The following is an 18247-nucleotide window of genomic DNA, read 5'->3' as shown; positions in this document are numbered from 1 at the left end:
ATCGGGAGGCTCACTCTCTTGAATCCTCAATGTGGCATACTTATTTCTCTTTGTCAACTCCTCATAATCAATTGTTGGTTGGTCTTCTTTACTTGATCTACCATGATATACCCTTGCTTGTTTGCCTCTTTCCCCAACCTGTATTTGAACCTCCTGTAGATCTTCATGTGGCTCCTCTTTGTCATTAGTTACTTTGCCAGCATTAGGGGGATCTATCTCCTCAGTTGTGACAACTTTAGTTCTCCACTCCCTTTTCTGCTTCTTACCCTTCTTCTTTTTCATTTGCCTCTCTGCTTGTTGTTCCAATTTACACTCACCATTGGAGTGGCCAAATTGACTACATTCCTAGCATAATTTGGGCTTCCATTCGTAGTCTACTAGTTGCTCCCTTATGCTACCATCAGGATACTCTATATTCAGTGCATCTGGTAAGGGCCGTGTAATATCCATTTCTATCAACACGCGAGCATAGGATATTTGTTCACACTGAGCTGTGAGTTTGTCTGTGCATATAGGCTTTCCCAAGCAACTCGCAATTCTTCCAAGATTTTCCTCAGCCCAACATTTGATAGGTACGCCTGGGAATGTGACCCACAGTGGTATCACACGCATAGTCTCTTTATCAAACCCAAAGTCTTGCTCCCAATTCTTCAGCACCATTGGACTATTATTGAAAGTATATGGTCCTTTTGCCATAATCTACATTTTGTCCTCAACTAAATCAAATCGAAATATGAAGTAACCATCGTCATGTAAGAGTACCTTAGGTGTAGTGACTGAATTCCACACCCCGTAAGCAAATTTCAGCATCGCTTTGAAAGTTGGATTCTCTCCCATGACGTACCCTATGAGTGCCGATTCCCATTTTTGACATTGCAGCTCGATTTCCTTCTGATTCAGCTTAACAATTTTTACTCCATCCCTAACCTCAGGCGGGTAGAAATTGAGTTGTAATCCTTGCTGCATTGTTCTGTTTCCTTTGACCATATCTGCCATTGTTCTCTTTGCTTCCCCAGATCCAGTAGAATAGGTCAATTTCCTTACTGTCGTAGCTATAGTGTTCTCCGTTAATTTAGGAATTTCAGCTTCCTTAGGCGGCGGAGCTTGCATGATTGTCGGTGCACTCCCCATCCCTGACATCCAGTGTAGCAATTGCACCGGAGCTAGTTGTTGTGCGATTCCCGTTTCAGGCGTTACCATTCGATTAGTACTCTCCTCATTATTGTTAGGCGACTTCGATTGTTGCGAATTATGGTTCAGATTACATTTCTGGCGAGTCATCTTTGTTGGCGCACATTAGCTATCCTTGCTAAACATGCGCTTCCAGACTCACGATTTTTTAAAAAACTAAAAAATCTCTTCCTTATTGACATCGCATAGCAATCTCTTTATATTATCTTTTTGCATAATTAGTGTGTGAACCTAATGTAAGAAGAATTTAAGTAGGCGTTTGTACATGAATTCCATAAAAAAAAAAAAAGAATTTCACTAAAATTTGAATTAAAGATGAAGTTGTGTTTTGGTTATAATTTTTGCAACATATTTGGATGTCTTCTTTTTAACATATTTTGCAACTAAACAATAGCAACCTTCCCATTTTCAAGTTAGATAGGAAAAATTATAAGATTTTGATAACCAAACATTGTTTTAGAAAAAAAAAATTGAAAAAAAAAATTTCTTATGTCCAAACGGGCTCTAAGTTTAATGCAGAGGAAAATATTTTCCACTATGAAGTAATGCAAGAAAGCAGGCAGGGATGTACATAGGTCCGGTTGATTCGAATTTTCTAATTACCAAACCAAATGAATTATATCGGGTTATTAAATCTAAAGACCAAACTAAACCAATAAAAGTCGGATTTTTAAATCTCGATTTTTCTCGGGTTTTTTGGGTTTTCGGGTTGTTTTGATTTTTTTTCCATGAAGTCTTTATAGCACAAAACATAGAATTTGTGCTCCAAATATTTCTTTAATCTTAGTAAGACAGAACTATATAAGGTACTTTTTTAATAAACTAACATAAATATGATATGATTCATGACATTGTACTAAAATATTCAACAATAAAGATGAGAAGATCACATAAAATAAATATTATTAATAAGCCATAATGAAAACAAACATAATTTAAAATTACTAATAAGTTGCTAAAATAAGTACGACTAATAAGTACTATTATTTACATGATTAAACATTAAAAAAAAAATTATGCATTTTATCTAAATCATGAAAAAACTAAAAATAGATATCCAACATTATTTTCATTCATAGTGCAATTGAATTAAATATCTTTTATTATCATTAGTATTGATTTGATTTTGGTTTAGGATTTATTTGAGTTACTAACATTTATGGACTATAAAACTTATTAGAGCATCCAAAAATTATAAGTCCAAGCTTGAAATAATACGTTAAAAGATAAAATTATGAAAAAGCATAAGAAATATTTATAAACTACACTACAATAAATATTTTCATGTATTAAATATATTTAAAACTTCTATACATATAATATCGGGTTGATTTGGTTTCGGTTTGACCTTTTTTAGTTAAAACCAGACCAAACCAAACATCGTCAATTTTTTTTCCAACACCAAACCAATCAAACCAAATTATAATCGAATTTTTTTTTCGATTTGACTCGAATTATCGGATTGGTGCGGTTTGTTCGTAGCCCCTTAAAGCCCCCCTAAAAGCAGGTAGCGTAAAGTTGTTTCAAACAAACTACATTAAGTTCTTTATTTCATTTTTCCTAATTTCTTTAGTAAAAAATAAATACGTCATTAAACACACAATACGCAATCATTATTGTGAAAGAATGACGTTAACTCAGGACATGAGAGCATTATTTAAATGGCAAGTATCCTCTATCTCTAACTATAAGATTGCGAGCTCGAATTATCAAAAGAGAGCAAACTAAAAAGTTCTTGGAAATATATTGGGTAAGAAAAACTTCAATTCATGTGCTTGCAGACGTACATTACGTATAAAGGATTTTGCAACTTGGCAATTTCTGCGTTAACTGCGTCAATACCCATATGCTTTTTAGGCAGTGTCAAACATTGGGTTAATCTTTTTATTAGTTTTCAGGCATTCCTTCTGCATGCGTATGTGTAAATGCGTATCTGTCTCTCCGTCTTCTGCCAAAACCCATAAATTTTGGTATGTGTAAATGCGGGTAAAAACTAAATTATTTTCGTGCCACCTAATGTTGATGGCTGAGAGACGATTCTAGAGGAGGCGCACAATGCGCAATTCCATCCATTCAGGTGCGTGTATCGTAACCTGAGACAATATTATAACGGGTGGCGGCGGAAGGACATAATTCTCTTTCTCTTATTCTATATAAGAGAGAGTAAAGCAGGTCTCCGTCAACATGTCTGCTTATGCTCAGTGGATATCTTGGTAATTTTATATCACATTATCTCTTACTCTATAAGACAGTTATCTCTACGCTGGATTTCAAATCACGAAAAAATCGGAAATATTCAGCTTCCAAGTACGCAGCCTTTTGGATTTCTGTTTCATTCTTAAAAATCAGGTTTACCAAATTGCTCCTGTTCGGATCTGCTGACTCACGGTTCTGAGAGAAGGCCATCTGTTGTTTCCGCTTTTGGGTAAACGGTGGGCAATATCAAATTTTACTTTTGTTCCCCGTACAATTTTCAATCAGTTTATACTCTGTTTAGTTTCGTTATGTTCTTCGGCTTTCTTGCTGCTACTAATTTGTGTTTGATCACTTCCGGGTGAGATCATCTTATACTATATTATTTCCATTGTCTCCGTGCTCTTCTCTTTCTATGCGCGATGCTTCTGTGTTTTTGGTTTAGTTTCTGCCTGCAGGTGTTTGAGAAAATTATTCAATGAATTAGGTTTCTCGATATGTAGCGGGGTGTAATCAAATTTGAGGCAAAACATTTAGACATTCCTCAAATTTTGAACTAAAATTAGCAAGAAATTACGTTGAACTACTATGAATTAAAGTGTTGGAGGAGAAAAAATAAAGATAAAAACTATGAAGAAAGACTAAATTGCAGAAGGAAAATGGTAAAATAATTTGTAGGAACCTCTGATTAAGTGATACAATGCATTTGGACTGCTGTTCCAGCTTACTTTTCAAATTTCCATAATTACTTTAATTTAATTACTCTATATTGGAGAAATTCTTTTAGATGCTCATTTCCACCAAACTCATCTTAAATTATTGAAATGAATGGGCAGAGTGACATTAACTTGAAGGCTTTTATGAATATTCCGACATTTTATTTTTTGAGGAAAATGTGGTTTGCCCATTTTTGCTTCAATAACTGACGCACGCTGTTTACAGATAAGTTTTGTTCATTGCAATTTGTAATTGCAAACCACTGGCGCCCACGGTTTGTTTTTCTTTCAGTCAATCACCCCTCTTTCTTTTTTCTTTTTATTTACTTTAGTAGGTGAGGTATGGACCCCACAATATCAAGGCAAGAACTTGAATTACTTTTATGGGTGCATATACAAGAAGGGTTAATAAAGATTTTGGAATACTTTATCCATTGTCATAAGCTTCTACACTAAGTATCTAGATCCTCTTCTAATACTTGTAAATCACCCGTTTGTTCATAGATTTTCTTTTCTTTTTCAAAAATATGTTTGTCCATAAAATTTTATAAGTTTATTAGAGATTTTTTAAAAATGAATTTTTCAAAAATCTAAAAGTGGTTTTGACCACTTTTTCCAATTTGTCGGATTTGTTTTTATCACTCACAAAATTATAATATTTTTTCAAGTAAAATACATGTCCAAATATAATTTCATATTCTAAATATTATTTTTCAACTTAATTTTAAATACTATATTTTTTTAAAATAAATTATAGTAATTTTTATGTCCAAACACCTACTTAGCTTCAAGTGTAAGCTTCAAAAATTTGGTGAACTTTTTCGAATACCCCACCTAAGGGTCGGTCATACATGCAAGAGAGTGTTTGAAATGATAATATCTCACACGGGTTAATGAGATCATCTAAAAGAGTTTATTACACCTAAGGCTACTCGCGATTCATTGCCTTCAATTGTTGGATTTAAATACTCTTCAATTTTAATTTATATGAGGCATTTTGCTTATCGAAAGTTAATTCGACTTATCTTTAAAACTAAATTGGATTAGTTCAATTTAATATTTTTAAAAATTACATTTCAAAATATTGATCAAACTTCATATTGTTTGAATATTGAGAAGTGAAATGTATCACATGAACAAGTACTTAGACTTAGGGGTGTATGTAGGTCGGGTTGGTTCGAATTTTTCAATTATCAAACAAAACCAATGGTGTCGGGCTTTTAAATCTATAAACCAAATCAAACTAACATAATCAGATTTTTCAATCTCGGGTTTTCTTGGGTTTTTCGGGCTTTTTCGAGTTTTCTGATTTTTCCAGTAAGGTCTTTACAACACAAAATGTAACTTGTATTCCAAATATTTCTTTAGTCCTAACAAGATACAACTATATAATATATATTTCAAGAAAATAGCTAAGTCATAGCATTATACTAAAATATTCAATAACAAAGATAATACAATTACAAAAAGCAAATATTGCTAATTATTAAGTTATAATGAAAATTAATATAATTTAAAAATACTATATAGGTTATGCTAAAATAAGTATAGCTAATAAGTACTATTAATTACATAACTAAGTACTAAAGAAAAAGATAAACTAAGTTATGCATTTTTATTATAACCCAATGCAAAACTAAAAAATAGATATCCAACACTATCATCATAATTGGATTTTTTTTGTTACCATTAATTGTCACGACCCCAATTTTTCTCAGTAGGGTGTCATGACGACACCTAGTTTCTAAGACTAGGTAAACCTAACAAACATGCGGAACAACTGAAATAATAATTTAAAGATTCAAAACTCCCACAACTAAATAAAATAAAATCTGCAACTCAACATGTACAACTTTCAAAACCCAGTAAAATATAAGTCACAAGCTCTATGAAGTGATACTAAATGTCTTTATACAATAGTGTCTAAATAAGAACAAGGAAATAAAATAATCCAGGTGGAGGGGGACTCCGAGGCCTGCGGACGCTGGTAGGTGTACCTTGAAGTCTCCACGCACGGACTCTACTCGCTGACGCCCAGACTGGTAGGAAGTACCTGTATTTGCACAAACAAATATGCAAAAGCATAGCATGAGTACACCACAACGGTAACCAGTAAGTGCCAAGCCTAACCTCAGTGGGGTAGTTATGAGGTCAAGTCAAGGCCCTACTAGAAATAATAAGAAACAGGACGAAATATTTAACAATATAATAATAATGACAATGGAAATGAAACAAATAAGGAATATGCCAAAACATAACTACACAGAATAAAGACAAATAATACATCACGGAAGAAAACAAGGATTTACATGTTAAGGAAACAAAACAACCAAAGACAAGTACAACAATAGAGAAATATCAACAAGGGTCACTACCGAGTTACCGTCTTGTAGTCTCACATCACAAGAATAACTCACAATCTTTCCTTATATCACCGCGAGAGCCTTTACATTTAGTTTTGAAAATCATTTTCCTGAAATAGCATCCCACGTTTTAGCCCACCTTATCACACCGCATGACTTTTAGTAGTTCCCCTACTAGCGACGCGTATCAAGCCCAACTATCTCACCACATGTGTTTCAACCCCAAAACCTTATACCACCGCATGCATATCAATATCACAACGTACCACAGATCGCACCTCAAGTGCCCAATATCACAACTTGCCAGAGAAACCAAACAATAACAGTAATTTCACAGTAAAAATCCCATAGATCAACCACAAAGTACACAAGAGACTCAATAATAACAACCGGAACGAACAACTCAACAGAATGGTATTTCACAACTTAATACTTTGCCTTAATGTGAATCACGACCTTTATATCTCAATAACAATTTTAACAACAAGATATTCCACGATGTAACAACTTCAAGTAAAGAGTTCAACAATTAAGTAATGAATACGGAATAAGAAAACAAGAACTTCAACTAAACATGTAGGGCAATTAGCATGTAATAGAATAAGACAAGTAGACATGTGAAAATAGACTAAGAATGATGAACGTAGCATGTTAAGATAACTCAATTAAGGCACAAAAGAAATCTACATAGATAAAACCGATAATTTTTATATTTAGTCTGTGTACACACTCGTCACCTTGCGTACAAGGCTTCCACACATCACAATTTTCACAAACAATACAAACCTTAAGGGGAATCCCCCCACCCCACCCCCCCACCCCCCCCATCTCCCCCCCCACACACACAAGGTTAAGCAAGTCATTTACCTCAAATCGCGCTAACTCAATCAAGTAGAAGGAATTTCCCTCGATTATCCGACTCCGAACGGCTCGAATCTAGCCAAAACAATTTCATACTATAAATATAAACTATAGGAAACTAATTTGAACAATAAAATCACGATCTTTACGAATAAATAAAAAGTCAACTCAAAAGTCAACCCGAGCCCGCATCTCAGAACCCGACCAAAATTATAAAATCTGAACACCCACTCAATATCGAGTCCAACCATACAAGAATTACTCAAATCCGGCCTCAAATTGCCTTTCAAAACCCCAAATTTAAGCCTAATTTCACAATTTTTCCCAATTTTCCAACTCAAACCCCTAATTACATGATAAAAAAATAATAGATCCATCACCAGGATTTCGGAAGTAATGAAACCTGACTATTGGGTTAACCTTTCGAGTAATTTAACCAAAACCGAGTTAGGATTCTTACCCCAACAATCTCTCTGAAAATCTCCCGAAAATTCGCCTCACACCGAGCTCTCTAAGTCCAAATTATGAAATAAGAGATAAAACTCTCGTTTTGAAATTTAAGTCTGCTGCCCAGTGATTTACACATCGCGATCGCAAAATTTCCTTCGCGATCGCGAAGAACAAAATATCCATCAGTCCAAAACCTTCTATACGAACACAGAGAACTGGTCACGAACACGGTGAGTAATATTTCAAAGTTTTCGCGATCGCGTAGTGCAACACCTCAACCTTCCCACGCCTCCTCTTCTTTCATTGCGAACGCGGTTCCACTCACGCATTCGCGATTCACTGCCCCTCTAAGCTTCGCGATCGCTTAAGCCATCTCGCGATCGCATAGAACAAATTCACGCCTGCCAGTCTTAAAACTTCGCGATCATGGCCCCTCTTTCGCGATCGCATAAGAGGAAACCAGACTGAGAAACCAGCAATCTCTCAAAGCGAAGAATGAAGTTGAACTTGATCCGAATCACCCCCGAGGCCCCCGGGACCTCAACCAAACATGCCAAAAAGTTCTAAAACATCATACGAACACGCTTGAAGCGTCAAATCACATCAAACAACACTAGAACCACGAATCGCGCATCGATTCAAGCCTAAGAAACTTATGAACTTCCGAATTTCAAAACTAATGTCGATTCATACAAAAACAACTCCAATTGACTTCAAATTTCGCACACAAGTCATAATTGACATTACGGACCAATTCTAACTTTCGGAATCGGGATCCCCCTGATATCAATAAAGTCAACTCACGTTCAAACTTTTCAAAATCCTCCATTTTTTAACTTTCGCCAATTCATGTTGAAACGACCTACGGACCTCCAAATCAATATTCGGACACACTTCTAAGACCAAAATCACCATACGGAGCTATTGGTACCATCAAAACTCCATTCTAGATTCATCTTCACACAAGTCAAACTACAGTCAACTCTTACAACTTAAACCTCCCACTTAGGGACTATGTGTCCCATTACACTCCGAAACTCACCCGAAACTAAAATCAAACACCTCGGCAAGTTACATGACCACGATATAGCATAGAGGAGGCAATAAATAGGGGTAGGAGCTAAAACACTCAAAACGACAGGCCGGGTCGTTACATTAGTATTGATTTGAACTTTGTTTGAGTTACTACATTTATGGGCTATAAAATTTATTTACCATTCAAAAATGTTAAGTCCAAACTTGAAATAATACATTAAAAGATAAAACTGTAAAAAAATTTAAGAAATATTTATAAATTATATTACAATAAATATTTATATGTATAAAATATTATAAAAATTATATAAATATACTATCAAGTTGGTTTGGTTTCGGTTTGGATATTTTTAGTTAAAACCAAACCAAATCAATTATGGTGATTTTTTTTTCAATATCAAACCAAAACACAATCGGATTTTTTTCGGTTTGACTCGGATTATCGGTTTGGTGCGGTTTATCGATTTTCTTTGTACACCCTTACTTAGACTATATCAGTTCATTTTTCCTAATTCGATATGATATTTTTCATTGTAGTATTTCGGATCAATTTTTTTAACTTGTAAATAAAATCATGTGATTCTTTTATTTTATTTTTAAAAATAATGTACTTGCAACTTTTTATTGGTAACAACTGTAAATATTACCATTGGTAACAAAATAAATACACTTAGAAAGCACTTAAATTCATAACCACCTTCCGAGATGAGTATTATGAATGTTAAACCTCTAAGCAAACACTATATACATATAAGCCTCGTCAAGAACTCCTTACAACTATGTGCCTTTTTAGACATTCTAAGGGAACCTAATCTTTCTGTGGCTTCGTTTTAATATGTCCTACATGTGAAACGATGCGGTGTCATGTAATACTGCTTCATCGAAAATTTTTACTAAATATAATACTAATACTGTACGAAAATAATAACAGGAAGAAAATGACACCACTTGACATATACTATTGCTTGGCACGTTGGTTAAGTTATTAATTTTTCTCTAAGAGGTCAAAGGTTTCGATTCTGGAAGTTGGAGTAGGTCCGTAATGTCAAATGTGACTTATGTGCAAAATTTGAGGTCAATCGGACGTGATTTGATAGGTTTCGGCATCGATTGTGGAAGTTGAAGTTTCAAAGTTCAATGATTTCGAATTGAGGTGTGATTCGTCGTTTTGATATTGTTATGTGTGTTTTGAGGCCTCGAGTAGGTCCGTGTTATGTTATGGGACTTGTTGGTATATCGGGACGATGTCCCGAGGGGCTCGTGTATGTTTCGGATTTGATTTCGGATCATTCTTCTTCATATTGCTGCTGCTGAAGGCTGCTGATTCTGGTGTGTTCGCATCTGCGGAAGAATGCACGCAGATGCGAGTCGGCAGATGCGGACAGTGGATCGCAGAAGCGAAGGATGGCATGGTTGGAATGGACCGCAGAAGCGGATTTTGTCGCGCACTTGCGGGCACGCAGATGCGAGACTTGGAAGAGCAGATGCGAAGCTCATCGGAGAAGCGGAATATGGTATCCGCAGGTGCGGGTGTTGCTGGACAATGTTATTCTCGCAAAAGCGAGTTGTTTTCCGCAGAAGTGAGGGTCGCAGGTGCGACCTCTTGGCCGCATCTGCGAAAGTGCTGGGCAGAATCCTTTAAATTCAAGGGTTCGACATTTTCACCCATTTTCGGATTTTGGAACTCGGGTTGGGCGATTTTGGAGAGAAAATTTTCCGCACAACTTGGGGTAAGTGTTCTTAACTTCCTTGTGATTATATTCCATGAATCAATCTTCATTTTTGGTGTAAGATTATTGAATCTTCAAGAGAAATAGAAGGAAATTTCTATAATGTCACAAATGAATTTTTCAAGTTTGAATACCGATTTGGAGTCGGATTTGAGTGAAATTAGTATGGTTGAACTTGTAATTGGATGTGTTGTCGTATTTTGTAAGTTTCGTCAGATTTCGAGAAATGGGCCCCACAGGTATTTTTGGGGGCGTAATTTCGGATTTTGTGGATACTATTAGCATTTTGATATGGAATTAATTCCTATAAAATGTGTGGACTGAATCAAATTAATTGTGGTAGATTCGAGCCATTCAGGAGTTGATACGCGCATAATGGAATTTCTGGAGCATTGTTTAGCTTGCTCGACATTGGATTCGGCTTGTTCGATGTAAGTAACTCTTCTAATTTTGGAGTTGAGGGTATGAACCCTGAATATATGTATTTCGTGAATTGTTGGGAGGTGACGCACATGCTAGGTGTCGGGCGTGTGGGCGTGCACTATAGAAATTGTGACATAATTATTACTGTGGAATTTTGTAGTTAAATGATCTTGGCATTTTCTATGCGGTTTTATGAGTTAAAGAAATTGAGCTGAAAAGTATATTAAAAATAATGTTGAGGTTATGTGCCAGTATTATTGGGACCCACAGAGCTCATATTACTGTGAATTATTTGTTTTAAATTAAAAATTCATACTCAGTCATATTCATTTCATTGCATATCATATCTCAGTTTCTGTTGTTATTTATTGATAAATCACATCATCATTTTTGGGCTATTTTTATGACATTGTGAGCCCGAGAGACTGGAGATATTGATGACCGAGTGAGGCCGAGGGCCTGATTGTGAGGATTATTATGTGGATCGGGGCTGCCCGCCTGTAGCATGCTTTATATACTTTATGATTATAGCACGTGAGTTGTTCGTGCAGCACGTGAGTTGTCCGTGCAGATTCTAGCGCTTGGGCTGAAGGAGCCCCTCCGGAGTCTGTACACACACCCAGTGAGCGCAGGTACCTACTGAGTGCGAGTGCCGAGTGCCGAATATTGAGAGCCGAGTGCTGAGTGATTGGGAGGCATGAGTGATTGTGAGGTATGCCCGAGTGGCATGAGTGACTGTGAGGTATGCCCGAGAGGCATGAGTGACTGTGAGGTTTGCCCGAGGGGCTGTATATGAGTGATGTTCTGCCCGAGGGGCTGTTTAGGATTTTATCACTGAGTTGTATCGCATTGGCATGCACATATGATATACAGGCATAGAGAAGTATTTTTCCTCATGCTGTACAACATCACACCATTCATGATCTCACACATTTTATTTTACAGATGAGCATAGTGATGCATTTGTTTTACACGGGTTATCCGGAAGGAAAATGAAACATCTTATTTATTATTGAAAAGATTTTGAGAGAAATTATTGTTTTCAAACTTTTCATATTTTTGGCAATTTCGGCAAACGATATGGGTTTTCACTGATTTATTTGAAAGGAAGAACTATTATTTTTGAAATCATGATTTGGCTGAACATTTTATCTCTCAGTTACTTCTGGTAATATTTGCTTTATATTGTTATGGACTGTTGTGGACTATTGGTTATGGACCCAACCTTGGTAGAAGCTCGTCACTACTTTCAATCTACGGCTAGGTTTGTTACTTACTCAGTACATGGGGTCGGTTGTAGTGATACTACACTTCTGCATATTGCGTGCAGATGTTGGCTGTTGTTGTTACTGTGCTCGATAGTTGCGGGACTTGAAGATGTACCTGCGTTCCTGTTGTAGCTGCCTCTTGTTCAGGATAGCCTTAGATTTATAAAAGCTCTGTTTATGTATTATTCAAACACACTATGTATTTATTTCATTTCCGCTTTGTATACTATTCTTAGAAGCTCATGATTTGTACTACTAGTTCTTGGGGATTGTATAAGATTAAGATCTTTATTCACTTAAATTGCTTTAATTATTATTATTAAAATTGGATAATTGAAAGTTGGTTTACCTAGCGGGTTGAGTTATGTGCCATCACGACTAGTTGGATTTTGGGTCGTGACATCTAGAACTGAACTCATGACCTCGATCTTCTAAATTAATACTCAACAAAACCAATGGACTAAGGCTATTTCTTGCTAATTAATATTATTTATTCTCCGCTCTTCTATAAATATTGATACCACTTATAAAAAATCTACTTATGCCCCTGCTACTACCTCATCAGTATTTGCAATTATGCCTTCGAACCGCTTCGAATTTTTGGCCCTCCAAGTATGGTAGAACATTGCTCTAAAACTGGCTGCCACAACTACTTTCTTGGACTCTGTCCATCGTACTTATTCCGTTTCAATTTATGTAAACCCATTTAACTGGATACGAAGTTTAAGAAAAGAGAGAAGACTTTTGACCTTGTGGTGTAAAATGAGGCACATATATTTTGTGTGGCTATAAATCATTGTATAAAGGTAAATTATTTTCAAATAAGGAAAGAAGTCATTCTTTTTGGCACAGAGTAAAAAAGAAATAGGTTCACATAAATTGAAACAGAGGGAGTATCTTTTTTGTATTTACTAGTGTCTGCTTTATGTCTCCTTCCTATAGTTGTACATTTGTCCATTGTATAATCTCTGATCTAACAATCTTTAACCAGTGGCATTCTACAAACAAATGCTTGTGTGTCTCAACAGTTTGGGCCTCACATAAGCAGCAGTATACATTATCCACATGCACATGCATTTTCAGCAACCTCTTCTTTGTAAGTAGCCTTCCTTGTGCCCACAGCCACATAAAGAACCTGTGCTTTGGTTGTGCAATTGTACTCCATATAAGATCAGCAGTGTGCAATCTATTTAAATCTCCTACCAATACATTATAGCTCCTGGTAATTGAGTATTCTCCTCTATTATTTAATGTATAATGTCCCAGCATATACCTTCCTTGCATTTTATTTTTCAAAGAGTTCAGTTTTTCCAATACCAACTGCAGTCAAATGGGACTTTATGAGTCCAAATATTTGCATCTGATTTTATATATAGACCATGAACCTACTTAACCCATAAAGACTCTTTCTTTTCAATCAGCTTCCAAAGAAGTTTTACATAACAGAAGCAACATTCCAGTATTTACTTCCTTTAACATTCAATCCACCATACTACTTAGAAAAGCATATCTTTTCCCATGGCACCAGTGCTATCTTCTTCCTCTCTTCTGTACTTCCCCATAAGTATTCTCTACATATTTTATCAACTCACTACACCTTGAGGCAATACGAACACTGTCACCAAAAATTAAAGTTATAGATGAGGAAAAAAACTGAATGTATTACTTGGAGTCTGCCTGCATATGAAAGTTGCTTTGAGTATGCTGTTTTGATTCTCTTGGTAATCTTAACCAACAGCTAAAAGCAATCCAGTTTGTTCCATTTCTTGGAAGATAGGGGAAGCTCAAGATACCTAATTGGAAAAGTTCCCTGAGTGAATCCTGTCTTGGCTATCAATTGCTCTATATATACTTGTAACTTTGAAATTACGAATATATTCATCTAAAATCAGTATGACCAACAAATCGCAAATTGGATAACTGTTTAGGATGGATAGACAAGACTATGTAGCGAACTAAAGAACGTTGTCTGTTGAGAAAAAAGAAAAACACGAAGCTTTATTTACACGCATGCTATTTTAATTGTAAGATCAAACATAATTACTATGAATGGTCATATTACATGCCACTAACTTTGATTATGAAAGTACATTCTTTTGAAGTTTTAGTTATTCAACAGATGATGAATAACATTACCCCAAAAGGTCTTATTCTAGCAATAACTCTTACATTACTACATAAAAGATACGACTATAATATTTCTGATTTTATCAACGCTTTCTGGCCGCGGTTTCCCTTTGGCAGTTGAAGAAAACAGCAGCAACTGGAGAGCCAAGCTCATTTTCTTCTGCGTATTTCCGCGTATTGAATCGGTCCCTGGATAATGGTGCGCTCACTGTTTGCCTCTTCTTCTGCTTGAAGAGCAGAAACACAAACCTATGGATTCCAATGTTAGGCATTGGCATTTCATAGCCCACCACTTCTTTTCCTGATGAAGATTTTAGCAAAGAATAATAATTAGCATTAGTAGTTTTATTAAAATTCTCTTTATTAGCAGTAGTAATGTTAGGCAGAAGAAGGCGAGTCTTGGAGCGATGGTAAAGTTGGCTTTATGTGATTCATAGGTTACGGTTTTGAACTGTGAAATCAGCCACTGATTCTTTCATTAGGGTAGACTGCCTACAGAGGCGGATCATGATTTAAACTCTATGAGTTCATCTCTTTTGAAATTTTTAACATTGAACCTATTATATTTTTGAAGTTATGGATACATATCTACTACTTTATGCTAAGCGTCCAAAATTATGAGTGCAATTAAACCCGTCACTAAAATACTGCATGCGCCCATGACTACTTATATTACACCCAATTGGGGTATGGTCCTTTATTTCTGGATCCTGCGTAAAGTGAAATATTTCGTGTATCGGACTACTCTATTTAGAAATGCTAGGCAGAAAAGTAAAAAAGGAATACAATATTATTCCATACCAAACGAGGAATCTGTAGTGCCTGGAATGTCTGTAATTACCCTGTAAATTAGATAGTCAAACGAAGTAAATTATAATTTGATTGATATAAAGGAGTAGAAGTAGTCAAGAAGTCATGAACAGATATCATTAAAATAACAAAAAATTAATACCCTTTAAGTCCACTATGTTAGTAGTAATTTGGCTTACTTCCTTTTTAAATAGAAACAAAAATTATGATTCTATCATTTTTGTAATTTTGAATATCGGTTATATGTTTTATGCTAACGTGTGTCCATGAAGTATTAAGCTAACTCTTGGTTTTAGTGTCACACAACTTTAGTCTTTTTTTTTTCCTTAAAAAAGAAGTTGCAAACCCTCAAGGACAAAAATTGCATTTACAAGAAAAAAAGCTTCGCATTATTATACAAAATTGAAAGTCAAAGGACTAATTTATACGCTAAGCTTAGTAGTGGAAACAATTTATCCAATTTAAAGTCAACTTCATGTTTAAGATTAATTTATATTGTATTGATATAGGGACTCTTTATTTCATTTTGGTGTCGTTGATGGAGTGATGGCCACATACTTCTCGATACTGATTTATATGGAAGTAACACGACGACGATTAAAATCTTTGGTGTGAATCATCAACTTTACAGTGTTTTAAGCTTTCAAAGTTGATGATAGTATGATACATACCAATGTAAGTGCTCCCTAAGATATGGATCGCTAGGACCAGGAACATCAGGGTCAGTCATGATCTATCAAAAAGAAAAAAATAATTTATAACAATATAAGAATAGAAATTATAAGAATAATAAAATAAGAAAGGGAACTTGGAGCAACAGTAAATTTGTCTCTGTATGATCTATAAGTGACGAGTTCGAGCCGTGAAAGTAGTCGCTAATGTTTGCATTAGGGTAGACTGTGGGGTGCGACCCAATTCCTAGGATCCTGTGTGAATGCGGAATGCTTTGTGCATCGCGCTACCCTTTTTTTAAGAACTAGTATTAGTACCCGCCCGATGCGCAAAAATTATTAAAGAATATTAGTCATATCAAAGTATGATAGTAATTTATTTGAGCACATTAGATCATATGTTTCTACAAAATTATAATTATCATCTTATGTCCCCTGTAGTAATAGAACATATAAATAGAACAAAGGGTGCAAGGATACATAAGTGCCCTCTAACATTTTATTTTTTTCTTGAGAAGAGAAGTGCCCTCTAACATTAACAAAAGAAAAATAAACATGATGGATCTTGAAGGAGGACGGTACACTTCAATTTTTTCTTACTTGTAATTCGTGATAAAAATCATAAAGTGGTTCATTTATAAACACGTGTTTATTTAAAAAGTCATATATATGAATAAAAATTAGTCTTGAATTATAATAAATGATAAAAAAATAATGCGATAGATAATTATCTTCGCTTGAATTTAGAAGATATTTTGACTCAGATGGAGTCAGCAAATTATTGAGATGAGTTATGCATATACTTATTTTATGACAAAAAAACATATCTTATTCAGTATACTACTACATCATTTGTTCACTTTATTATTTGCACATGACTTACATATTTTAAAATATTTTTATCATTTTTCTCTTCAGTATTTTTGCTTTTTTCAGAAAATAAAATAACAGTTTATACGTTTATAAATATAGAGATCTAGAACTTTAGACTTAATAATTTTTTAGTTTTCTATTATACTAATAATTATGGGTGAATCCTTTCATGAAAATTTTAGCAATATTTTCAATAATTATTATTGTTGTAATACATAAATTTAATAATCAAATTTTATCTCTATGTTGTTTTCAACAAAATATTTTAATAATAATTTCAATCATTACTAAAAATAGTAACCTATATTAGGGTTTATTTTTAAGAAGTTAGAACTTCATTTAAAATTCATTCATATTCAAATTTAAAAATCTTATCAGTGGTTATGCCACTTGGCATCATATAAATGTTTTACATATATAGATAGATATAGATATAGATATAGCTATCATATTAGTAAGAAACTACTCCCCAATTTGAATTGATAGTTTATTTATTTATTTATTTATTTATTTTATATATAAAATAATTTTAAAACTCCAACTTTTTTGGAGTTTTGTCCTAAAAGTTTACATTTGTCATTTATATGGTGGCTTTGCCGCTCCTTTATTATATATATATAGATAGATAATAAAATATAAGAACAAGAAAACTATTGAAGTAGTGTGAATTAATTACCAGTGTAAAGAAGGATCTCATGTCACCTCCATGAACTTCAACCTTAGGTTTAGAGGTAACAAGGGATGGAAAGAGTTCATGCCCATTATAGACATGCTTACTGGGGTTATAAATAACACACATCTTAACACTTGGAGAGAAATAATCAACAACATCTCCAACCACCCTACTAATCACAAGGGGATCTGTCATTTGAGCCATATAATATAATGAAGAGGAGAAAGAGTGGAAATAGATTGAGTGAAAACTATTAGTAGTAACTCAGTAAATATATAGTTTAGTTTCTTGCTGGATATTTGTATGGAGCATAGAACTGCAAAACCTATATTTATAGTGGTCCAAATGCACCTATCCTATAGCTTCTTTAAATCATTGGAAGTGGGAAATGGATTAAAATATAGTAAGAACATATAGATATAAAGATGGGACCAACAAAAGTTGTGGTTGAATGATATTCTTTCATCTTTAACTAAAGATCTCAAATTCGAATCCTGAGTATGGAGTCATCGTACTCTCAATGTGAGACTTCCTATTATAAATTTGAATTTAATCGAACTCCAATAAATACCGAATATGGGATAAAAAACCAAAAAAAGAAGTCTAAATTAAAGATGGAAACAAAGAAAAGAGAAGAGAGATAAAGGTTATTCTCCTCTGGGCACAACGAGTTAAAGTCATTGTTTAGCTAATTAGCAGCTAGAGAATAGTCTATTTGCTTTGTTTGAGGGGCGAAAAAAAAGGGAGAAAAGAAGTCGTTTAGAGAAAGAGGGATAAAGATGATTTGACAGGCTAATGATATGACCCTAACCACAAATTTATTGCGTAGTGTATGCAATTTGCACCATATTAGTTATATTGAA

The 18247-nt window shown here is 34.6% G+C and overlaps 1 protein-coding gene across 1 annotated transcript; it reads right to left on the bottom strand.

Moving 5' to 3' along the window:
- Positions 1 to 14206: 14206 nt before the first annotated feature.
- LOC107789273 (CEN-like protein 2) lies at positions 14207 to 17697 on the bottom strand. Its single transcript, XM_016611045.2, has 4 exons — positions 17388 to 17697; positions 15839 to 15900; positions 15159 to 15199; positions 14207 to 14658 (listed from the first exon to the last, which is right to left on the bottom strand). Exons 1-4 carry the CDS (start codon positions 17586 to 17588, stop codon positions 14441 to 14443), a joined length of 522 nt encoding a protein of 173 aa, XP_016466531.1. The 5' UTR covers positions 17589 to 17697; the 3' UTR covers positions 14207 to 14440.
- Between the last annotated feature and the right edge of the window lie 550 nt (positions 17698 to 18247).

This window comes from Nicotiana tabacum, chromosome 9, assembly GCF_000715075.1.
Source record: "Nicotiana tabacum cultivar K326 chromosome 9, ASM71507v2, whole genome shotgun sequence".
Lineage (NCBI taxonomy): Eukaryota > Viridiplantae > Streptophyta > Magnoliopsida > Solanales > Solanaceae > Nicotiana > Nicotiana tabacum.
Note: the sequence above shows the minus strand (reverse complement) of the source record. Positions and strands in the feature narration are given on the sequence as shown.